Source organism: Plecotus auritus (assembly GCF_963455305.1).
Source record: "Plecotus auritus genome assembly, chromosome: 13".
Lineage (NCBI taxonomy): Eukaryota > Metazoa > Chordata > Mammalia > Chiroptera > Vespertilionidae > Plecotus > Plecotus auritus.
The window spans coordinates 13657304-13682904 of record NC_137779.1 but is presented as its reverse complement, the minus strand read 5'-3'; the positions used below and the strand labels follow the sequence as shown (position 1 = coordinate 13682904).

The 25601-nt window shown below is 44.0% G+C and overlaps 1 protein-coding gene across 1 annotated transcript in view; it reads right to left on the bottom strand.

Moving 5' to 3' along the window:
• Positions 1-4665: 4665 nt before the first annotated feature.
• KNTC1 (kinetochore associated 1) overlaps positions 4666-25601 on the bottom strand; it is a gene marked incomplete at its 5' end in the record, with an annotated part of 62709 nt that continues 41773 nt past the window's right edge. Inside the window, 17 exons of the mRNA XM_080650682.1 lie at positions 4666-4889; positions 8399-8489; positions 9269-9414; positions 9866-9955; positions 11662-11791; positions 12314-12377; positions 12467-12521; positions 13553-13609; positions 13975-14070; positions 14455-14590; positions 14991-15109; positions 16554-16632; positions 17976-18022; positions 22843-22952; positions 23072-23282; positions 23558-23631; positions 25364-25580. Coding sequence (XP_080506808.1) covers positions 4869-4889; positions 8399-8489; positions 9269-9414; positions 9866-9955; positions 11662-11791; positions 12314-12377; positions 12467-12521; positions 13553-13609; positions 13975-14070; positions 14455-14590; positions 14991-15109; positions 16554-16632; positions 17976-18022; positions 22843-22952; positions 23072-23282; positions 23558-23631; positions 25364-25580 — 1743 coding nt within the window. The 3' untranslated portion in view covers positions 4666-4868. The remainder of the gene's footprint in view (positions 4890-8398; positions 8490-9268; positions 9415-9865; positions 9956-11661; positions 11792-12313; positions 12378-12466; positions 12522-13552; positions 13610-13974; positions 14071-14454; positions 14591-14990; positions 15110-16553; positions 16633-17975; positions 18023-22842; positions 22953-23071; positions 23283-23557; positions 23632-25363; positions 25581-25601) is intronic.

Here is a 25601-nt window from a genome sequence, read left to right as displayed (position 1 = left end):
TTCACCCTGATAAAGCGTGGTCAAAATTCCCCTAGCCCCGTGGTCAGCAAACTGCAGCTCGCGAGCCACATGCGGCTCTTTGGCCCCTTGAGTGTGGCTCTTCCACAAAATACCACGGCCTGGGCGAGTCTATTTTGAAGAAGTGGCGTTAGAAGAAGTTTAAGTTTAAAAAATTTGGCTCTCAAAAGAAATTTCAATCGTTGTACTGTTGATATTTGTCTCTGTTGACTAATGAGTTTGCCGACCACTGCCCTAGCTCATACATATTTGTTAAGAGCCTACTATGTGAGATGCTGTTCCAGGAACTGGGGACAAAATGATGAATAGTGAGGTAATCAACAAACAAGTCAACAAAGATAACTTTGGGTGGTATTGCGAAGGAAGTGGGTGTCAATGTCATAGCAAGTGGGGGGCGGGGGCGGTGGTGGTGCAGGCAGGCGAGGTGACTGTGGTTGGCTGGTTGGGAAGGCTGGTCAGGGGAAGGGGGAGCGGTAGGCACTGAGGTTAGAGAGACGGGTGGGGCTGGCTCATGCAGGACATTCTAAGCCACGGGCAGGTAGCACAGTTGTAACAGATCCAGCTTTTAAACACAGTGCTTTTAAAAAACGGGACCCTCCATAGGGAACACCTTTATGGAGAGCCACCGAGAGAAGGGCCTTTTTAATAATCCATCTTCTTAGAATGCATCCTGTTTCTAATTTGAACAAAGGGGCCCATGGGACTCAGCCGACAGCTTGGGTTTTATGCCAAGTGAAACAGGGAGCCAATGAAAAGTGTGAGGTCAGGCATTGAGGATATTTGGCTTATCTCTTTTTACATCTACAATAATAAAAGGATAATATGCTAATTAGACCGGATGTCCTTCTGGATGAAGCCCGGGTCCCGGGTGCCAGAGGGAAGCTGGTGCCAGCAGCCGGGGGAAGGAAGGCCTACTCTTGCACGAATTTTGTGCATCGGGCCTCTAGTATATATATTGATTTCAGAGAGAAAGGAAGAGGGAGAGATAGAAACATCAATGATGCGAGAGACACATTGATTGGTTGGCTCCTGCATGCACCCTGACCAGGGCTGGGGGTTGAGCCTGCAACCGAGGTATGTGCCATTCACTGGAATCAAACCTGGGACCCTTCAGTCTGCAGGCTGATGCTCTATCCACTGAACCAAACCGGCTAGGGCTGGCTTATGTCTTAAAAAACATATTTGGGCAATAGTATGGAGACAAGAGTGAAATAATTTTGAAAAATGATCAAAGCTAATAAAAATGGTATAATAAATGTAACAACAATAGATCTGGCTAATTGTACATTTGAACTTCAAATGACCTTATCTTAAAATAAATTCAAATATATTATTTTTCAAAAAATTACTTCTTGCCCGGCCAGCGTGGCTCAGTGGTTGAGTGTTGACCTATGAACCTAGAGGTCATGGATTCCTGGTCAGGGCACATGCTCAGGTTGTGGGACCAATCCCCAGTGGGGGGCATGCAGGAGGCAGCTGATTGATGATTCTCATCATTGATTTTTTTTTTTTCTTTCCCTCTCCCTTTCTCTCTGAAATCAATTTTAAAACTTACCCTTTACCGCTGAAACCGGTTTGGCTCAGTGGATAGAGCATCGGCCTGCAGACTGAAGGGTCCCGGGTTCGATTCCGGTCAAGGGCATGTGCCTTGGTTGCGGGCACATCCCCAGTGGGAGGTGTGCAGGAGGCAGCTGATCGATGTTTCTCTCTCATCAATGTTTCTAGCTCTCTATCCCTCACCCTTCCTCTCTGTAAAATATCAATAAAATATATTAAAAAAAAAACAAAAAAAAACCTTACCCTTTACCTATGACAAGGGTGGGGAACATCCGGCCCGCAGATCATATAAGGCCGTGAAATCATTTGGTCTGGTCCTGCCAAGACATTAGCTGGGAGTTAAATGTTTGACCAAATAGAGCTGGCTAATTTTTTGTTAGTTGTAATTATTTTTAAATAATTCTTTATTGTTGAAAGTATTACATATCTCCTTTTTCCCCCCATTGACCCCTTCTAGCCCACCCCGCCCCCCATCCCAGGACCTCACTTGCCCCATTGTCTGTGTCCATTAGCCTGGTTGACAAGCAGGCTAATTTTTAAGCTGATAATTTTGTATGGTCCCAAAATGATGTTATATCCAAGCGGCCCTTGGCAGAAAAAAGGTTCCCCACCCCTGACCTGAGCTCTGTATTCTGAGCAAGCGCACGGGTGTTAGGACTGGGAAAGAACTGTTTTAGCTGAGTTTGAGCCGGTTTGGCAGGCCGGCTCATTTCCATTTGTGACGTTCTAGTGCCACCCCTTGACCCTTCTATTCCTTGCACATTTATGTCCAAGGATCCAATCATGGGCTCTGCTTGCAACGTCAGCCTTTTACTATTCTTAAGGTTCTATTACGTAAACATCAAAGAAATACAAGCCTAAATAGTGAGATACCATTGTTACCTAGCGAATCAACAAAGATTTTAAAGTCAAAAAAATTTTTGATTTCAGAGAGGAAGGGAAAGGAAAGAAGTAGAAACATCAATGATGAAAGAAAAATCATTGATCATGCTGTACACAGAGGACTGAGCCCACAACCTGGGCATGTGCCCTGACCAAGAATCGAACCGTGACCTTCTGGTTCATAGGTCGATGCTCAGCGAGTGAGCCACACTGGCTGGGCAGCAGGTTTTTAGAAGTAAGATTGCTTGGCGGTGGAGAGGACGGGTGCAGCGGAGCAGACATGTGCCAAGGCCTGGTGACATGCACGCAGTATGGCAGTTTGCACCTAAGAGCCTTAAAAATGGTCTTCATGCCCTTGGATCTGGTAAATCTGTTCCCAGGAATGTATCTTAAGGAAATCACTGCAAGTGTGGAAAAAGCTTTGCGGAAAATACTGGTGCAGTCTGTGCATGTCCGGAAGAGAGCAGGTGAAACGACCACTTACACCGCCAGCAACTAGGCGGCTTTACGAGTGGGGGAATTCGGGCTTTGGGAAATTCGGTAACTTGCCAGGGTTCACACAGCTGGTACAGAATAGAACCATATTCAAATCCAGACTTTTTTTAAATATATATTTTATTGATTTTTTACAGAGAGGAAGGGAGAGGGATAGAGCTAGAAACATCAATGGGAGAGAAACATCGATCAGCTGCCTCCTGCACACCTCCTACTGGGGACGTGCCCGCAACCAAGGTACATGCCCTTGACCGGAATCGATCCTGGGACCCTTCAGTCCACAGGCCGACACTCTATCCACTGAGCCAAACTGGTCAGGGCCAAATCCAGACTTGTTTTATTCCAAAACCCATGTTTTAAATCATGATGCTGGTATAGAAACAAGTATTTTCTCAACTGGTACAAAAAAGGCCAACCAATTCTAGTATCATCAAGTTATTCACAAGCATAGCAACAGATTACGAAGGCGGAATAAGAGCTACGATTATTCTTGTGCCCGGCCGTGTCTGCTGCCTTTCGGCACCACACTGCCTTTCTGGGCCATCCTCCTACTTGGGGCTTACAGCCTGCACACGCCGCGCTCCAGACTCCCGGCTAGATGGCTTCCTGCTCGGTCCCGTCATTGCTTGGCGCTGGCACGAGGATCAGAGGTTGGTGAAAGCACGGAGGTACTTCCCTTCAGTAGTGGCTTGGCAGAGGCAGCCACAGCGGAGGATGCCCGAGGACAGAGGATGCCCGAGGACGGCTGCGGGCAGCGGTGGTGATGCTGCAGCAGTACCGGAGGGAGGAGACTCGGCCTCCGAGCAGAGCAGCAGGCTCCAGCAGCTCCGTGGAGAATGGGGGCTGGAGGCTCCAACCCAGGGAGGGGCAGGAAGGGGCAGCATCCTGACCTTAGACTAATAGCCCTTTCCCTCCCTTGTGCCTCCCTCCATCCCCCTTTTGCCTTTTAAAAGGTTCTTTTAACACCTTTGGAACCAATTCCTGGCATTCAATCCATCTCCACTTGAATTATCTGGAGTGTTTTCTATTTTCCTGTCCGGCCACTAACTGACATACTCTGCATCTGCAGCAAAAATGATATACTTTTTAAAAAATCCTTACCCGAGGATATTTTTCCATTGATTTTTAGAGACTGGAAGAGAGGGGGAAAGACAGAGAGAAATATCAATGTGAGAGAAATACATCGATTGATTGCCTCCTGCACATGCCCAGACCAGGGCCCGGGCTGGGGAGGAGCTTGCAAGTGAGGTACCTGCCCCTGACCCCTTGAACGGAATCAAACCTGGGATCCTTTGGTCGGCTGGCTGACGCTCTATTCAATGAGCCAAACTGGCGAGGGCAAAAATTATATACATGTTTATAGAATAACATTAAAAAGAATGACATTCTGGCCTGCCTGGTGTGGCTCAGTGGTTGAGTGTCCACCTATGAACCAGGTCAGGGCTCATGCCTGGTTTGCAGGCTTGCCCCGCCGTAGGGGGCCTACAGGAGGCAGCTGATGGATGATTCTCCCTCATCATTGATGTTTCTCTCTCTCCTCTCTTCCTCTCTGAAAAACAAAAATATATATTAAAAAAAAAAAGACAGACATTCTTATTTTTATATGTGGAAGAAATAGGCTATAAATACTTGCTTTTCTTCTGCGGGGAGAAAATTTCTTTGCATTTTGTTCTCTTCATATATGGTATGAAAAATTGTCTAAGTTATACAAGTAACTTGGCAAATAAAAGATTTATTAACTCAGGATATAACTTTTTTATGGGACAAACTACCAAGTGTCTTAGCATCACTTGTCAGATAACATTTGACAGCAGCTATAATACAGAGATTGCACAATTTTAAAAACCGTAATAAATATGGTCAGTTAATAGCGGGCTTCAAACTTCCTCTTGCTGTTCCTGAGAAAGGTTTGATGACTATGATCCATTAAGAAACATCTAAATAGGAAGAAAAACAGAAGTATTTTTATGAGTGTCATTTAGGTGTTGTTGTTTTTTTTTAATAGAAAATGCTCAGATAAACTAAAGAACTTAAGGTTTAACTGTATTGCTAAAAATCTACACATAACATTTTTGAGCAGTTCAGACGATTAGGACTGCAGAAAAACCTAATTTTAAGGGCCACAAATTCATCTCCTAAATCAATATTCTCCCTTTTTGAAAAAAGCAATTTTATGCCACTGAGCACAACAGACTGGAAGTGAACACTGGAAGTTATTAATGAAAGTTAACAACACGTAGGCTTATTTTAATATGTCTATTTTGGACCAAAGGAGAGAAAAACCCCCACAATATTTAGGTTTACTAAAGCTACTAATCCATGATCAAAATAAAAATATTTACCTTATATTTAAATTCAAAATAGAAGAAGTAATTTCTATGCATATTTTATATATAAAAATATATAAAAACATTTGGGTGGAGAAACCAAGATGGCGGCATAGGTAAACACCTGAACTGCTGCCTCGCACAATTTCAAACTACAACTAAAAGACAAAACGGACATCATCCAGAACCACAGGAAGGCTGGCTGAGTGGAAATTCTATAACTAGAAGGAAAGAGAAAAGCACACTGAGACTCAGAGGAGCTGCAGGAGGCAGAGGTACGAAGGCGTGCGCGGAGAGGGCTGGCAACTGAGTACGCGGCTGGCTTTCTCAATCGGGAGGGAGACACAAGCTCCCAACTGCTCTGAACTCCAGTTCCGGGAGAGACTCTGGGGACCCAGACTCATACGGGGAGAAACTGGACTGTCTGGCAGCGGGGGAAACTCGAGGGTGGCTTTCTCTCAGAGGTGTTTGGAGCGATTACAGCAGGACACTGAGACCCAGGGGCCTCTAAGGGTAGGGCTGACGGAAGCCATTGCTGTTTGCTCCGCCCTGAGACTCCACCCCATCCAAGCTGAGCGCAGAGGCTTTTGCATATGAATGGCCTGGTCCTTTGAAATCTAAACTTACCTATCAAACTGCAGCTGAGTCAGTGAGACCCAGAACATCCAAAAGAAGGCCAAAGGCCCCGCAGCAGCTTGCATTGCTTCACAGCTGGGCCTCATCTGGGCACCTCCAAAACCCAAACAAAGAATAGGAACCTGCAGATCTCTCCGTAGCTCCTGCTGGGTGGCCTCAGGCAGAGCTAAATTAGCACCTCCTTGGAGATCCAAGAGCCAGTGTACCCAGGGGTCTGAATAGGACCATCCAGATTACAACTCCTCAGATCCATAAGGGACACACTCAGGGGGCAGACTCAATGAGCACCAAAGCCCCACTGAAGCAAGTCTTGTCTCATAAGGGAGTCTCCAGCACAGAAGTTCTCCCATCGTAGACACAGCTAATCCTTACAGCCAATTGGCCTGGAGGTCAATTCCTCCCAGTGATACCAACAACAATAAAGGCTTAACTACAACAAGACTGTGCACACAGCCCACAAAGGGGTGCACCAAGAGTGTCCACCTCAGGTAACTGGGGAGGCTGAGCCACTGAGCCCTATAGGACACCTAGCACACAAAGCCACTCTATCAACTCAGGGAAGCAGCCAAAATGCAGAGACAAAGAAACAGGTCACAAATGACAGAAATGGAGGAAAGCAAACGACTGGATATAGAGTTCAAAACCACGGTTATAAGGTTTTTCAAGAATTTTCTAGAAAAGGCCAATAAATTTAGCAAGACCCTCGAGGATATGAAAAAGGACCAACTAGAAATTAAGCATACACTGACTGAAATAAAGAATAATATACAGAAATCCAACGACTAGAGCAGCCGTGGGCAAACTACGGCCCGTGGGCCGGATCCGGCTGTTCTATCTGGTTCTCTTGCTCTCCCCTCCGCTCCTTTACTTTGAATTTATATTAGTTCACACAAACACTCCATCCATGCTTTTGTTCCAGCCCTCCGGTCCAGTTTAAGAACCCATTGTGGCCCTCGAGTCAAAAAGTTTGCCCACCCCTGGACTAGAATATCGCAAGAATCAAGTCAAAGATTTGAAATACAAAGAAGCAAAAAACACTCAACCAGAAAAGCAAAAAGAAAAAATAATCCAAAAATATGAAGATCGTGTAAGGAGCCTCTGGGACAACTTCAAGCGTACCAACATACAAATTATGGGGGTGCCAGAAGAACAGAGAGAATAAGATACTGAAAACCTATTTGAAGAAATAATGACAGAAAACTTCCCTCACCTGGTGAAAGAAATAGACTTAAAGTCCAGGAAGCGCACAGAACCCCAAACAAAAGGAAACCAAAGAGGACCACACCAAGACACATCATAATTAAAATGCCAAGAGCAAAAGACAAAGAGAGAATATTAAAAGCAACAAGAGAAAAACAGTTAGTTACCTACAAGGGAGCACCCATACGACTGTCAGCTGATTTCTCAACAGAAACTATGCAGGCCAGACGGGAGTGGCAAGAAATATTCAAAGTGATGAATAGCAAGAACCTACAACCAAGATTACTCTACCCAGCAAAGCTATCATTCAGAATTAAAGGTCAGATAAAGAGCTTCACAGATAAGAAAAAGCTAAAGGAGTTCATCACCACCAAACCAGTATTATATGAAATGCTGAAAGGTATTCTTTAAGAAGAGGAAGAAGAAGAAAAGGGTAAAGATAAAAATTATGAACAACAAATACATATCTATCAACAAGTGAATCTAAAAATCAAGTGACTAAAAAATCTGATGAACAGAATAAACTGGGGAATATAATAGAATCAGGGGCATAGAAAGGGAGTGGACTGACAATTCTTGGGGTACGGGAAGAGACTGGACAAAAATCGTACACCTATGGATGAGGACAGTGTCGGGGGGTAAGGGCAGAGGGTGGGGTGGGAACCGGGTGGAGGAGAGCTATGGGGGGCAAAAAGAGGAACAATTGTAATAATCTGAACAATGAAGATTTATTAAAAAAAAACAAACACATTTGGAAGAATATATACCAAAATGTTAACAGTGATACTCTCTCTTGGTAGTGAGATTTCAAGAGATTAAGAACTTAGTTTTTTTCACTCTGGCAAATTTCTCTTTTTTTCCTTAGTGAACATTTATGTCTTAGGTAACTAAAAAAGGAGAAGTAAAAGCAATTGATACTCAAGCACCACATTAACCAATGCCTTTGGAAATGTAGTGTTTCACTTGCTTCAGTTTGAAAAGCAAGACTTTAGGAGGAATCAGGAAGCTGGAAAGCAGGTGGCCCGGTGTAAAAGCAGAGCTGGCACAGGTCAGGTCAGTGACTGGCCTGAGGCCATGCGGCCGCTGGGTGCAGAGCTGAGAGGGGAACCATGGCCTCTTCACTTGTGGCCTGGGACTCATATAAAAAGTAAAATATAAAAAGTATGTGCAGTCACATGTGAAAACACATTGCTCTCCAGAATAAGTCTGGCTCAATGTCAAGACCCTGGAAATAGAAATGGCGCCAGGCCGGTGAGAGTCCAGGTAACTGCAGACAGCTTTACCTTCAGAATCTCACAGGGCTCGGCGTCTGCGGGCACGGGTTTCCCACGGTGCTTTGAGTACTCAGTTATCAAGACGGAAGCTTCATCTATACTACACATCAGAAAGAAAAAGAAGGGCATGAGGAAACTTTTGGGGGTGGTAACTATGCTCGCTATCTGGATTGTGGTGATGGCGTCACCGGTATAGACATGTCAAAACTCATCAGATTGCATGTCTGAAATATGTGCAGCCGGTTTTACATAGATTTTGCGTAAAAAAGAATAACACTCATTCACAAATGACAGCAAGTGATTATGGTTAGACCCCAGTGACACAGCAGCAGAAAGGGATCTGTGCTGTGGTCAGGAGAGAGCCACGCCTCCCATGTGATCAGCACAGTTAGATGAACGGAGGGATAGACCCAAGAGGCATTTTAATCCCTTCCTTTTCTTCAGGGTCACCCCATTTCTTCTTTCTCCTTTTCACTTTACAGATCTGTTCCCAACCCTATCCCAAGAGAAGCTTATTGTTTCTAAACTTGTGGATGCTGGAAAATTAGATAACCAAGCTTGGGCAACATTATGATACATGAAGCCATCGATTCTCTGAGCCAATGCTAAGAACTAAAGCTGTCATTTAGGGTTTGAGAGCAGAGCTGTGAGACACCTACTTTGGGGGTTCAGGCAGCTTGTTTGTCTGATTCCAAGTGCATGTTCCAAGGGACTGGGCTACAAGACAACTGGTCTCTGGGTACTGGTAGTAATGCTACAAGGTAACGTTTGGAGCCTTGAGTTACAACCAAACAGCTCTATAATTGTTTGATATTTTCCTCCAAAATAAAGATACAATTTAAGGACATTCTATGGTAAGTTTTTTTTTAATTGACTTACCTTACTTCATTTGCCAAATAGTTTACCAGGTCAGTGATGTTGTTGGTGTTTATCATGTGCAGTTTCAACACTTGAAAGTATTTTGTCTTTGCCAAAATCCCAAACTCCTTCTTATTTCTGATATTATTCAGAACCAGATTTTGAATCTACAGAATGACAGGTATCGTCATATTAACAATGTGTTAAATACCAAGTCCTAGTTAATTCCGAAACATTTCTGACAATCAGGAGTGAGGTTATTATTGTGATGTAACTCTCTCTTTTGTGAGGGGATGGGCAGGGGGAACGGGGACTGTGCTGGCCCCTTTCAGTACTGTATACAGTAAATAAGTAAGAAGTGATTGTGGTTAAGCACTTTGGGACTTTTTATAAAGCAGAGCAATAAACAAGACAGCCAGGGTCCCCATCGTTACAAAATGTATAGGTTTTAATAAAAGCAAATGAATTGTATGTATTAACAAAAAGACTGAGATAGTAATTTTCTGCTTCATCCAGGTTTCGGGAAAACGATTACTTTCTAATACCTATTCTAATACCTAATTTTTCATAGCAAAAAGGAGGTGAAAAAAAAAAAAAGGAGGTGAAATTTTCTCTTACTTGATGTGAAAACCCTGCCAGCTGGCCAGTACTCATATGCTCCTCCAATTGCTGTAAAATGACCTGAGGGCTGCAGGAGTTCAGAAAGTTCTAGAGAAACAAATCAAAACATAGTTGACGGAAAAGCATAATCACTACTCATGTCTGTCAAATCTGTAAAGTATTCATTTTTTAAATTTGAAATATCCTAAGGGATTTCTTTTTTTCTTTTTTTTAACATATTTTATTGATTTTTTACAGACAGGAAGGGAGAGAGATAGAGAGTTAGAAACATCGATGGGAGAGAAACATCGATCAGTTTCCTCTTGCACACCTCCCACTGGGGATATGCCCGCAACCAAGGTACATGCCCTTGACCGGAATCAAACCTGGGACCCTTCAGTCCGCAGGCCAACGCTCTATCCACTGAGCCAAACCGGTCAGGGCCTAAGGGATTTCTATTATAGGAAAAAAATGCCTCTGTTAACCAAAAATTATTGAAATAAGGTAAGAAGCACCTTACAAAAATGCCCATTCCAACAGTAAGAGCTATTTAATAATAAGCATGTTGTCATTCTAAGTGCCAAAAGGAATCTATTTAAATACTCACACTCTGAAGAGCAGCAACAGATGAGGTTATGAATAGTCAGAACAAATCAAAGATAAGCACAGACGGCTTTGAAAAAAACAAAATGATAGAACAAACGACAAATGAAACATTTCCAGACGCTTTGTTCTACTTGTTCTGTGTTACAACAGGGATGAGTTTGTTTTGTTTGTCCTCACCTGAGGATATTTTTCCATTGATTTTTTTAAAAAATAGATTTTTATTGATTTCAGAGAGGAAGGGAGAGAGAGATAGAAACATCACTGATAAGAGAGAATCATGGATCGGCTGCCTCCTGCACGCCCCCTACCGGGGATCAAGTCCACAACCAGGACATGTGCCCCGACTGGGAATCGAACCCGGGACCCCTCAGTCCACAGGCTAATGCTCTATCCACTGAGCCAAACCAGCTAGAGCTTTCCATTGATTTTTAGAGAGTGGAAGGGAGGGGGAGAGACAGAGAGAGAAACATTGATGTGAGAGAGACACACTGACTGGTTGTCTGTCACACACTCCCCGAACGGGGCCAGAGATCGAGTCTGCAACTGAAGTACGTGCCCTTGGATGGAATCGAACATGGGACCCTTCAGTCCGAGGGCCGGTGCTCTAACCACTGAACCAAACGGCAACTTATTTTTTTAAGTTTTGTCCTTGGAATGCTTGCGGCTCCCTTTGTGGCACCCACACACAAGACCTGACTCTCCGCTCTCTTCTACCTCCCACCCCCAGCCACGAAGTCAAGCTGCCCTCCGCAGTCTTCTCCTCTAGCTCATTTTCATTCATTGCTACCACCTACTTTGGGGACTGATCCCCTCACGCTTTCCTGGCCTCTCCACAAGGTTGCTACGCATGGATTTAGTGAGATAAGAAGAGCTTCCCCAGAGTTTCATTTCTTGACCCCTCTTTCCTCTGGTCCAGCTGACGTGGATTACTCCTTCTGAAATATTTCTGATCATTTCACTTAACTCTTCTGGGAAAACTGACTGTTCCCTACTAACAAAGATGCACTCTTAAGGCATCCCTCAGACTAGCCTCCATCTATCTTCCAGTCTTACCTTCCACTAACCACCCCCCAATCCTGCCCTGTCCATACTGATGTACCCCTGCTTTGCTGGTTTGGTGAAAAGAGAACGCACCCTTTCTCAGGGAACATGCAATTCTAAGACCTTGCATTTCTCTGGCAGCCCCAGAGGCGTAATTTCCAAGATACCTTAATCTGCTGGTGTCTTTTTTCTGAGTGGGGCAGGAGCATGAGACAGGCTAATGCAAAAGCTGGAAGCTCTAACTGGACATACTGCCTGGCGACTCCAATCATGTCGAGATCATCCGAAACGGGACATCTTTGAGAGAGCACACGATTAGTCATGAGATGACACTGTCCGAATCCCTCATTTCTAGGGTCCCACACTTATTACCTGCCTGAGCTTTCTGTAATTTTAGACACTGAAGTGCTGGTGCATAACACCTGCTTAGCAGTGAGTAATTCAAGTCTGCTATGGCATTCTTCCTGCAGCAAAAGGATCTACCCACAGGAATGCAGACCGCTGGCTGTTGCTATGATTATGTCTGAAAGCCTCCACATAAAGACAAACTTTCTATGAGACAACACTGTGTCACTCAGGGTAGTCACAAACAGTACTCTATCCTCACATTACACTTGGGGACCAATGGAATATCGTTTACCAGTGGTACCACACATGGAAGTTGACATTATAAAAATAAGAGATATTTAATTTAAAAACAAGTGGTATGTTTACCTTCCCAAGAAAAAGAAACTACCCACACCAGATATCTATTAAAAAGGAAGTTTACAAGCAAAAAATTGGATTTCTTTTTGGTAGGAAAACAAATGATTCACTTACTCGAGAATAGCAATGAGACTCTCACAACAATCTGATAACTGGCTGGGGCTTAAAGGACAAGAGGCTGAAAATGAAATGAACAAACAAAAACAATGTGTACACATGCACAACCACAAAATGCTACCCTCCGTGGCCCAGAGGAGGGGACAATACCTGAAAGCAGTGGGACCTGGACCACACGCTGCCAGGCCTTGCTGAAGTAGGGCACCTGTGGGGACAAGTGTGTCAGAATGCACGCCTGGGTTAGCAGAAGCTACTTTACAGTCACAACACGCACACCCAGAGCTGACATGCTGGATGCTCAACCAAAGTCCTCCGTTGACACTCTGTGTTTGAGGTTACTAGATTGTAGGATAATTTTTCAGCAGCCCTGGCCGGGTAGCTCAGTTACAACAAATCGACACTTCTCTCTCTCAATTAAAAAAACCAAAACACCCCACTTAATTGTACATTTTAAAAAGGTGAATTTTACACGTGAATTATAAATTTTTTTGATTGTTGATCCTCACTCGAAGATATTTTTCCATTGCTTTTTAGAGAGCGGAAGGGAGGGGGAGAGACAGAGAAGAGCAACATTAATGTGAGAGACACAGCGATTGGTTGCCTCCCGCATGTGCCCTGACCAGGGCCTGGGATCAAGCCTGCAACCGAGGTACATGCCCTTGACTGGAATCGAACCCAGCACCCTTCAGCCCGTGAAGTGAGGCTCTATCCACTGAGCCAAACTGGCTAGTGTGTGTGTGTGTGTGTGTGTGTGTGTGTGTGTGTGTATACGTCTTAATTTTTAAAAAATGAGATCTACATGTGTTGATATGTAACAATCTGGACGACACCAATACATTATACATTTTTATGTAATAATGATGATGCGGGTGCACAACTTAGGAAATTTAGAAGATGACGCGGTCTCTGACTTTAAAGATCTTCAGAGTCTGTGAGGGGCAGTCAAACATGTAATTAAGGTAAACTGTGCTCTGCCAACCATCACGGATGAGTCAGCGCTGTGAGGGGTGATGCACGGAGCCTGGAGAACTGGGGACAGTGAGGTCTGGGAGGAGGTGGCATCGGAGCTGGGTGTTCCGACTGTGAGCACCACTGTCAGGGACATCATCCCACAGCAGATCAGTTCTGTTCTTTACTAAGGAGACAATCACTAACCCAGAGTGCCCAGCAGTCACAAGGCCAGAGCGTACAGAGATTAAATTCTATAAAACTTACTTAAAAAAAAAAATTACATACCTGCCACAAAGGATGGATGCTAGAAATGGCTGTTAAAACTTTCCTTAGATATGGAATCTGTGGGAAAATAAACAACTACTGAAATGTCCCGAAGATCACCAAAACAGAAAATCTCCACATGACATATCAGATTCTTTCAAAGGATATCAGTCAAATCTGTCTTCCATGAGAACCACCGGAGCAGTTCGCTTACACATCCACAAATATCAAACGAGCCCAGGGAGCCCTCCCTCCCTCTGTTTCCCGGGAGCTTTGATTCATTTTGAGTCTGCACTTCCTCTGGCCTCACACGAAGTCCTGAGCCAGGGAGGGCGAACGTTTGCAGCATGCATCTGTTCAGTAACGAGCATCGCCGGCCACTGCTGAAGCACTGCTGGGCCAGAGCGGGAAACGACACTGCAGGGTAGGGTACCAAGTCTTACCATGTTGAAGCCAAGAAGCCTTTGCAAGAGTCTGTCCCACAGCTGCAGGTCATAGATTTTGTATTCTAAGCAAAGCTCAGTCACCAGTCTCACTGCCTAAAGGAGAAAGAAAAACCGTGCTGCTATCCGGCACCAGACAATCAAACCGGCTCTGCAAAAGGCATCCAACCACCTGGGTTCCCACTGCCTCGGAGACCAGCTCCCCACAAACAACGAGGAGGAAGTGAAGCTATGCCCCTTCCTACCCAGGGACATCTCTTCTCTCATCCAGACGAGGAGAGACAGGCCTTGGGAAGGATTATTTCTCCTTGACAGGCATGGCCTTAGCCTTCAGGAAGAGAGTAAGGGACTCCCAAGTCGCCTCGTCACCCGCCGGGACAGGCCAGAAGAAAAGGTCTCCAGCAGCAGACTTGCTCGGGAACAGTTTCTCTGGTTTTGTCTTTCAGGAAGCTGAGATGACGGGCGACTTGGTGTACATACCATGGCATCGTGGCTGTGGTTTTTCCATAGACCCTTAACCATGCCTTCCTTAGGGCTGTTGCAAAATGACTCATAGGTGATGGGCATATTCAACATCTCGAAAGACGCCAGGAAAGTTATACATTTCAAGTAAGATCTGGAAAACAGAGGCATTCACAGTAAACATTCTCTTAGGCCACGTTTACACTTAAAATAAAAGCCACCATCTGGATAAATTAGGCCTGTTTGTTTTTAAATGCCTATTTTAGGTTTCTGAAAAGATTCACTGAATATCATATTAGGAAGACATCAATTTGAGCAAGAGGAAGAAAACACTCAGTGTCTAAAGGTCTCGCAGGAACGAGGGGAAGGAGAGCTTCTCACAGGCCTGTTTTCCTGTTGCCAACATGTCAAGGTCATCCAAGGCCCGTCTCCACGCCTCGCTAATGCCCTCTTCCAAACCACGGCCCTGCCAGGGACCTTTCCAAACAACAACCTGCTGCTGTTTCTTTTTGTTGTTACCTATTTCTTAACACAATTTTTAAAAGTCTACTTACTTGACTTCTTCAATGGGCTTTTTGAAGAGAGATTCTATGGTTTCCTTGTCAGCCAAATACAGGAGACACTGAAGAGCCCGTGTTCGGTGGGCAAAGGTTAACTGGCGCATATCTAATGTCTGTAAAACCAACACGGTTTGGGGAGCTGCATGTTTGCGTGCTGTGCTTGAGTCAAAGCTCAGGTAACATAAGCAACATCATTTTAAAAAAATTTTGAAGTCAATCTCCACTCTGAGGGAGTCAGTAGTTGGCAAAGTATGGTTCATGGAACCCTGAGGAGTGTTCCTAGAACTCATTCAAGAGGGAACGGTCAAAACTGTTTTCCTAGTAACACTGCTGGTTCGAATCAAGGAAGGGACACCCCCCTGTGGCAACGCTGCTGTACCCATCCTTCACGGCCCCGCTCTGGCAGCACTGAAGATGAGTGATGACCTCCACTCAAGAAGGTTCTCGATGAAGCAGTAAAAATCAATTTGATTAAACCTCAACTCTTGAATAGATCAATATGAGCGCACATTTGAATATTAATTAATTAAAATGTACTCATGAATATTCTGTCTGACAAATGGGAAGTGTGCGTAAGGCATGCTGCAGCGTGATGGTTTTTTCAGGGGAAAGCGCTTGTACCTCGAGCTGAACGAGCCACTTTTCCTGGAGTGCCATCTTTACCTGAAATAATAACTGAAAAAAGGGGGTATTTCCTTGCCCTAACCCAGTGGTCGGCAAACTCATTAGTCAACAGAGTGGCAAACCGCAGTTCCCGAGCCGCATGTGGCTCGTGAGCTGCGCTTTGCCGACCACTGCCCTAACCGGTTTGGCTCAGTGGATAGAGCATCGGCCTTCGGACTGAAAGGTCCCAGGTTCGATTCTGGTCAAGGGCATGTTCCTTGGTTGGGGGCACATCCCCAGTAGGAGGTGTGCAGGAGGCAGCTGATCGATGTTTCTAACTCTCTATCCCTCTCGCTTCCTCTCTGTAAAAAATCAATAAAATATATTAAAAAAATAAAAAAAGGGGGTATTTCCCTCTTGCTGTCCAGGACACACCCTTAGCTTCTCTCTTTCCCCCTCTCCTTCCTCCTATCCTTCTAGCTACACCTTTGTCTCCCTGGGTTCCAATGGCCTCCACACATTTCTACCTGCACAAGCCTGAAAGCAAAGGGGCCGTGCTGCCTTTAGGGGAAACAAAAGGGATGGTTCGGTCCCGCTCAAATTCAGTGCGTGACTGGAGGGGAAGCCAGGTTGTGCAGGGCCCCGAGGCCAGGGTGGAGTTTTCTCTCGTTGGCCCCTTGCTATTAGGAATGCTGACCAACCAGGGAATTAGCAACCATGAGTGTAGATAACCTGTGGGAACTGGCACACCATTCAGTTTGCTAAGCAGGATGTTACAGAAGCCAGCATAAATGGAGTTTGGCAGATATTACAAAGTAAGGCATACTTTGAATAAGTACACAAGTGAGCATTATCTTAATCACCTGTTAATGGTATTGAGCATGGCAAGTATGCAGAGAAAAATATTAAGCTGAGATGCAGGACATGAGGTTTGACTAAGTTCCTAGGACTTACAGTTGTAGCTGATGTTGCAAATATAAACAGCATTCTTGAACTATAGTCAATTGGACGAGACTGGAGGAGATACAGGACTCTGAAAAACGTTTTTAAAAGTTATATTTAGATACACAGAGAAAGTCACTAGGCATCCCAAACAGAGATCTGAAGGGTTATGGGTCAAGGACATTTTTGCTTTCCCTTTTGCCTAGATCAGTGGTCGGCAAACTCATTAGTCAACAGAGCGGCAAACCGCGGTTTGCGAGCCGCGGTTTGCCGACCACTGACCTAGATGATAACACAATAAACAGTTTTCTCATCTATAAAATGGCTAGTTGATCTCTGATCATTTAAATTCTATTTAAGAAATTAACACAAACCACAGCTGCAAAATACACCGACTACTACGCATGGACGATTCTGTCTTCATTCACAGGATGGGATTAGTGGCACTGTGCGTCCTGGGCGGGTGTGGGGTGTGGAGCTTTCAGTGGGAAAAGGCCGGAAGTTACGAAACAGGCATGAGGGGAAAAATCCCTTTTGGGATTCCTTTCTTGGGATTCTCTCACTCTCTTGAGTTGTTTCCACGACTTCCCTGTGGCTAATTTAGTCAGACAACCCAGGACCTGCCTCGTGCTTGCCAAAGGTGCCTCTGTCCCCAACACTGCGCAAGCATATGGCGAAGTCCAGAGGAAAGGAGGCCATGAGGCGGTGGGCAGCACGGGATGGGGGGTGGGGGGGGGGCAGCTCTGTCCAAACCAGGAGAGATTCTTTCCTTGGGTTTGTCCTTCCACGTCCTTGCTCAGATCTCCAGAGCTGATACAGGGCTTCCTGGCTGACCTGACCTACTTCTGGCCTAGACTAGGAATGGCAGAAAGCTAGCATGTGTGTCACCACGCCCTCTCCCACGCCCAGGCCAGGCATCACTAATGGGTTCCCACATTCTTTCTGATTCGGGCCCAGATAGTCTTCTCAGGAGAGCAGGTCGTGACCAACCAGACTGAGCACACCGGATGACACTGACGTGCCTCTTTTGGTCTCAGTCTCAGGTTGGAAGGGGAAGAAATCCTGGTGGCCCACGTCTGAGCCAACCCAGCTCAGCAGAGGGAGAAAACATACCGGGGCCTTGGGCCACGGTCTCAGCTAACTGGAAGTGTTCCGTTGCCTGAGGTGCAGTCTCTGCGAAAGGTGTTCTAAGAGGCCTCGACATTAGTAGGAACTCATTGAAGGTTCAGAAATTCTGAATCTCGGCTGCTTCTTATTTATTGCACTGGAGATACTTATACCTGCTCACAGCCATATATCAAAGAATTGATTCTTCTCAGAGACTGACCCAAGCTCTATCATAAAAGGATTTTCAAAACCGACCCCTGACAAATTTACTAGTGAGATTCCTACTGGGCAAACGGATATAGATAAATATAAGCAAAGAAAGAATACCTTCGCAGTGCTTCATCTTCTTGAAGTTCAAATATTTCTGATGGGTTCTTTGAGAAAGTAAAAAAGAAGAAAAAAAAGTTGAAACTTAATAAAGTTTGTTGAGCTAGATAAAATTATGTAAAATCTATTAGATGAAAAACTCAATATAAAAATTATGTCTAACCCTGGCCAGTTTGGCTCAGTGGACAGAGCGTCAGCCTGTGGACTGAGGGGTCCCAGGTTCGATTCCGGTCAAGGGAACATGCCCAGGTTGCCGGCTCGATCCCCAGTAGGGGATGTGCAGGAGGCAAGCCCATCAATGATTCTCTCTCATCATTGATGTTTCTATCTCTCTCTCCCTTCCTCTCTGAAATCAATAAAAGTGTATATATATATATATATATATATATATATATATATATAATGTCTACATGCAAGAAACTTCAGTACGATTCATTACTTTAAGACTCTTGCTTAGAAAATGGGTTTACTAACATTCATTCAGTCAAGAAAATATCTACACATATATGTATGGCCCATGGACACAGACCATGGGGCAGTGAGGTCCTGGGGCAGGGGGCGCGGGGGTGGGTTGGAGGGGGTCAGTAGAGAAAAGGAGACATGTGCAATACTTTCAACAATAAAGAATTACACACACACACACACACACACACACACACACACACACACACACAAGAAGGTATTTACTGAGCACTCTCTATGTGCCAGGCATCGTTCTGGGCACCTGGGTTCCCCGAGTAAACCAACATTCCGGTCCTCCTGAAGCTTACAGTCATTGGGTAATTTTTAAAAGAAAAGGACTCTATGAATTTTAAATGAGTCGTTCACCAATTCAGTATATTTTTACGGGATTTACAAAGCAATGTTTTAGGTGCTGTGTACGGACCAAGTTCCTGGCCTGGAGGAACTTTCGGTTTAGAGCTCCAAACGTGTAAGTTAAAACATTCTGGTTCCTGAGTCAACCACGAATTCTAAAAGGCCTAGATATGCCTCTGACTCCTCTGTGCCCACTTAAGCCCAGATTTTGTTCTTGGTAAATACTTACAGAGGAAACAGTACAGACATTTCTGCATTTGGATTGCTGAATTCCTCCATAAATTTAGATTTAATGATATTATTTCTAAAAAATCTGACATGGGCAAACCCACAATGAGACTTTTTACAAACCAAACTGGCCTGTACCCTTCCAAAACAGTGTCCGTCAGAGTTAATATAGGTTCAAGTGAGAATTCATGGACACAGACAATAGTGCGGTGAAGGCCTGGGGAAGGGGCCGACGCTCTATCCACTGAGCCAAACCAGCTAGGGCTAAGGTATCTAAATTAACCTCACCTATTAGGGCAACAGACATCCGGGCCTCCAAATGTCATACCCTGAGAAGGACATAATATCGTTTATTAGTCCTTCTTTATCGTTTATTAGAAGGACATAGTACTCTGGCCCAAAATGCATAATTGGAATCTTATGAGAAAACATTATACAAATCCAAATTGAGGGGCAGCTTAGAAAATAACTGGATTCTACTCTTCAAAAATGTCAGTGTCACCAAGGACAAGGAAAAGTCATGGAACTATTCTAGATTAAAAGAGATTACAAATGTAACAAATAAATGTTGCACATATTCCTGAACTTGATCCTGGTCCCAGGGGGAGAAATTGCTATAAAGAACATTATTGGGACAATTGGTTAAATTGTAACATGGACTATAGATTCAAGTCTGTATTGTATCAATATTATGTCAATATTAAATTATCTGATTTTGATAATTATACTGTGGTTAAGTAAGAGAAAAGCCTTGATCTTAGGAAATATGCTCGTAACTATTAAAGGGTAGAGGAGCATGACATATGCAATTTACTCTCAAATGGTTCAGAAAAGTATTATGAATATATATATATACATACATATATATATATGTATGTATTATAGGGAGAGTAATAAAGCAAATATGGCAGAATGTTGAACTCGGATGGAGCTGGGTGAGGGATAGATAGGAATTCTTTTATACTACTGCAACTTTCCTGTATGATTGAAATTACTTCAAAATAAAGTAAATCCCATGAATCTGAGTGTAAGAACCAGGCCATTTCTTTTATAACTATATTCACCTGGAATCACCAACTAAAAGATAAAATAGTTGCAAAACAATATTTAAGCTAAAAGAAAAAGTGGCCCAGCCAGTGTGGCCCAATGATTGAGCATCCACCTATGAACCAGGAGGTCACGGCTCAATTCCCAACGAGAGCACATGCTCGGGTTGTGCGCTCGATCCCAGGTGGGGCGAGCAGGAGGCAGCTGATCAATGATTCTCTCTCATCACTGATGTTTTTTTAATCTCTCCCCCTTTACCTCTGAAATCATTAAAAATACACACATTTTTAAAAAAGTAAACGTCAGATAATAGGAGGTACTAAATTGAACAAAAGTTTCTTCTTTTAAGATTCTGTGCTCCTGGAGAGAAACCAAGATGACAGCATAGGTAAACACCTGAACTTGCTGCCTCGCACAACCACTTGAAAACTACAACTAAAAGACAAAATGGACATCATCCAGAACCATAGGAAGGCTGGCTGAGTGGAAATTCTACAACTAGAAGGGAAGAGAAAAGCACACTGAGACTCAGAGGAGCTGCGGAAGTAAAGGCAGAGGTACGAAGGCGTGCGCGGAGAGGGCTGTCAACTGAGGACGCGGTTGTCTTTCTCAATCGGGAAGGAGACACAAGCTCCCGACTGCTCTGAACTCTGGGTGAGACTCTGGGGACCCAGACTCATATGGGGGAAACTGGACTGTCTGGCATTGGGCCGGAACACGAGGGCTGCTTTTTCTGAGGTGCTTGCAGTGATTACTGCGGGACACTGAGACCCAGGGGCCATTTAGGGCAGGGCTGACAAGAAGCCATTGCTGTTTGCTCTACCCTGTTGATTCCCTGAGACCCCGCCCCACCCAATTTACAACCCCATCCAGCTGTGCGCAGAGGCTTTTGCATATGAATGGCCTGGCCCTTTGCAATCTAAAATTACCTAGTAAACTGCAGCTGAGTCAGTGAGACCCAGAACATCCAAAAGAAGGCCAAAGGCCCCGCAGCAGCTTGCATTGCTTCATAGCTGGGCCTCATCTGGGCACCTCCAAAACCCAAACAAAGAAGAGGAATCTGCAGATCTGTCCTAGCTCCTGCTGGGTGGCCTCAGGCAGAGCTAAATTTGCACCTCCTTGGAGATCCAAGAGCCAGTGTACCCAGGGGTCAGAGTGGGACCATCCAGATTACAACTCCTCAGATCCATAAGGGACACACTCAGGGGGCAGACTCAGTGAGCAACAAAGCCCCACTGAAGCAAGTCCTGCCCCATAAGGGTGTCTCCAGCACAGAAATTCTCCCATCATAGACACAGCTGATCCTCACAGCCAATTGGCCTGAAGGTCAATTCCTCCCAGTGACACCAACAACAATCAAGGCTTAACTATAACAAGACTGTGCACACAGCCCACAAAGGGGTGTATCAAGAGTGTCCACCTCAGGTAATTGGGGAGGCTGAGCCACTGGACCCTATAGGACACCTACCACACAAAGCCACTCTATCAACTCAGGGAAGCAACAAAAATGCGGAGACAAAGAAACAGGTCACAAATGAAAGAAATGGAGGAAAGCAAACGACTGGATATAGAGTTCAAAACCACGGTTTTAAGGTTTTTCAAGAATTTTCTAGAAAAGGCCAATAAATTTAGTGAGACCCTCGAGGATATGAAAAAGGACCAACTAGAAATTAAGCATACACTGACTGAAATAAAGAATAACATATAGAGATCCAACAGCAGACTAGAGGATCGCAAGAATCAAGTCAAAGATTTGAAATACAAAGAAGCAAAGACACCCAACCGGAAAAGCAAAAAGAAAAAGTAATCAAAAAATATGAAGATAGTGTAAGGAGCGTCTCGGACAACTTCAAGCATACCAACATCCAAATTATGGGGGTGCCAGAAGAACAGGAGAGCAAGATACTGAAAACCTATTTGAAGAATTAATGACAGAAAACTTCCCCCACCTGGTGAAAAAATAGACTTACAAGTCCAGGAAGCGCAGAGAACCCCAAACAAAAGGAAACCAAAGAGGACCACACCAAGACACATCATAATTAAAATGCCAAGGGCTAAAAACAAAGAGAGAACATTAAAAGCAGCAAGAGAAAAACAGTTACCTACAAGGGAGTATCCATATGATTGTCAGCTGATTTCTCAACAGAAACTATGCAGGCCAGACGGGAGTGGCAAGAAATATTCAAAGTGATGAATAGCAAGAACCTAGCAACTAAGATTACTCTACCCAGCAAAGCTATCAATCAGAATTGAAGGGCAGATAAAGAGCTCCACAGATAAGAAAAAGCTAAAGGAGTTCATCACCACCAAACCAGTATTATATGAAATGCTGAAAGGTATTCTTTAAGAAGAGGAAGAAGAAAAAGGTAAAGATAAAAATTATGAACAACAAATACATATCTATCAACAAATGAATCTAAAAATCAAGTGAATAAAAAATCTGATGAATAGAATAAACTGGTGAATATAATAGAATCAGGGGCATAGAAAGGGAGTGGACTGACAATTCTCGGGGGGAAAAGGGTGTGGGGGTGCGGGAAGAGACTGGACAAAAATCGTACACCTATGGATGAGGACAGTGCGGGGGGGGGGGGCGGTAAGGGCAGAGGGTGGGGTGGGAACCAGGTGGATGGGAGGTATGGGGGGAGGAAAAGAGGAACAACTGTAATAATTTGAACAATATTTATTAAAAAAAAAAAAAAGATTCTGTGCTAATTAGAAAGTTCTCCCAGTGTGAGACAACAGATATGAAAGATACTCTTGAGGACAAACTTACTTCGCCAGGTTTTGTAGTTGGGCACAGCCATTTTTTCAGCAACATGTCCCACACTTTTTCCAAATTAATTTCATTGACTTCGGCTATTTCTTTAGCTGCTGCGTGAATATCTAAAATATTTAAGATGAAGAATTAAAAAAAGAAAAGTCCATATTCTCAATGCAAGAGAACTGAGAATCAAAATGATACCTCTCCTTGGACAAAACAATAGCAAGGGTGTTGTCCTCACCGGGATAGTCTTTGCCAGATGCATTCTGAATTCTGAGATTGATGCTAGGATGTTCGTACAGACTGACGATGAGATGTGCTGGTTTTCCAATCACTCTTAGATGCTCTGCCGTGTTCAGCTTGTGGGCTATGAGCACAGCCTCTGTGCCTGATCGCCGGTACTGAATGTGGAGCTTCTTCAACAAAGCCTCGGCTTTTTCACGTGTTTCATCCTTTAAAAATGGCCAAGCACAGAGAAACGCTTGCTTTCTAAATCTCAAGGGAGACACAGAATATCCTTCTTCATCAATCATGGGAGGGAGGGCACTGCCTTAGTTACATCCTTAAGGATCCAATACAAAGGCCTCGTCTTCTTTTTCCATTTTAGGCATCCAACCCGGGAAAACCCTGAAAAAAGCTCACCAGGGCAGGATGAGGAGGTATGCTAGGTGAGCACAATTTAAATAAAAAAGAAAGAGGAGCCTTCGATTTTAGAGCTCAGACACACCTTAGGTGGGATATTCTGTAGCCATCTCTCAGTTAAATACAGGCAGAATTTCAAAGAGGACATCTTGAAGGAACCTGAAAAGATAAAGACAAGAGCAAATCCTAATTCTTTCAAAACAACGTATTTTAGTCAAATTAGCAAGTTTTTTTTAGTTATAAAAATGCATGCTCATAGTAAAGAACAACCAAAACAGGACAGAGAAATACAAACTAGGAAGTAAACCCAGAGGCCCCCTCTTTAGTTTTTATTTCTATTTCTGAGTCTTATATTCCTCCAAAGTTTTCTGTGTGTGCGCACACACATTTTAAGCCAAATGGGATAAGATCATACACACAGTACAATTTGCTGTTCTCACTTAATATATATCTTGGCCCTTTGCGACAGCATGGATGGACCTGGAAAGCATTATGCTAAGTGAAATAAGTCAGTCAGAGAAAGACAAGTGCCACATGATCTCACTCATTTCTGGGATCTAATGAACAAAATAAACTAACATGCAAAACAGAGATAGACTCACAGATAGAGACCAGGCTGACAACGGTTGCGGGGAAAGAGGGGCGCAGGGTTGGGGGGTGGAGGGATTGAGTAAAAAAGAAAAAAAAAAAAAAAAAAAAAAAAGAGGAGCCCTGACCACTTTGGCTCAGTGGTTAGAGCCTCAGCCTGAGGACTCAAGGATCACAGGTTCGATTCCGGTCAAGGGCATGTACCTTGGTTGCGGGCACATCTCCCCAGTGTGGGGTGTGCAGGAGGCAGCTGATCGATGTTTCTAACTCTCTATCCCTCTCCCTTCCTCTCTGTAAAAAATCAATAAAATATATTAAAAAAAAAAAAAAAAAGAGGAAAAACTTATGGGCACAGACAACAGTGTGGTGATTGTTCGAGTGTGGGGCTAGGGAGAGGTGGAGAAGAGTGTGGGAGGGATTAATGGTGATGGAAAGAGAGTTGACTTAGGGTGGTGAACACACAATACAGTGTACAGATGATGTGATGTGGAATTGTGCACATGAAATCTGTGTAATTTTAGCCAGTGTCACCCCAATAACTTCAATAAAAAGGAAAATATATATGTATACACATATAACAGTTGGACATCTTTCCAAATCAACTACATAGCATTCCATTCTATGAATATGCTCTATCTTTTAAAAAATATATTTTATTAATTTTTTTTTTTTTACAGAGAAGAAGGGAGAGGGATATAGAGTTAGAAACATCGGTGAGAGAGAAACATCTATCAGCTGCCTCCCGCACACCCCCTACTGGGGATGTGCCCGCAATCAAGGTACATGCCCTTGACCGGAATTGAACCTGGGACCCTTCAGTCCGCAGGCCGATGCTCTATCCACTGAGCCAAACCAGTTAGGGCAATATGCTCTATTTTTAAAACCACTCTGTGACCAATGAAAAAATTTAAAAAAAAAATAGTTTTTTTCAACTTTTGTTACAAGAAAAACCATGGCAACGAGTACCTGTGTTTGTGTACCTGCTTGATTAGGTGAGACTATCTAAGAGTCGTTATTGGAAGTATGACTGGATATTGGGAAATTGAGCATCAATTTATATTCCCACCGTCAAGGTGGAGCCCATATCCACACGCCCTGAGCAAGCAGCAAGGAGCCTTCCTTACTCAGCTGGGGCCATTGTAACATTCAGTAGTAAAACAAGCGAAGAGAGAGGGCACATACTTTTTTGAATCATCATATTGCTTCTCCTCAAACTATAAACGTAGGTTTGTTGTTTTTTACTAAAAGTTCACAAAGCAACACAGCTGACCATCCTAAGGGCAGTTAAAGGAAGAACCCCTACCTTCTGGGATATCCTGGGCAAGACTGAAGGCAATAGCCACAGCCCACTCCGGGTTGACTATTGAGAGTAAGTAGGACTCGATGGTCTGAGCGATCTTAGTTATTTCCTTGTTAATCAATGTTGAGGACTTAGCTGGTGGTGACTTCACTAGTTTTGGCTTCAGTTTTTTTTCAAAGACATGCTTGGCGACAGACACATACAGAGTGTCCAAAGAAAACTTCAAAGAAGAAAAAAAGAA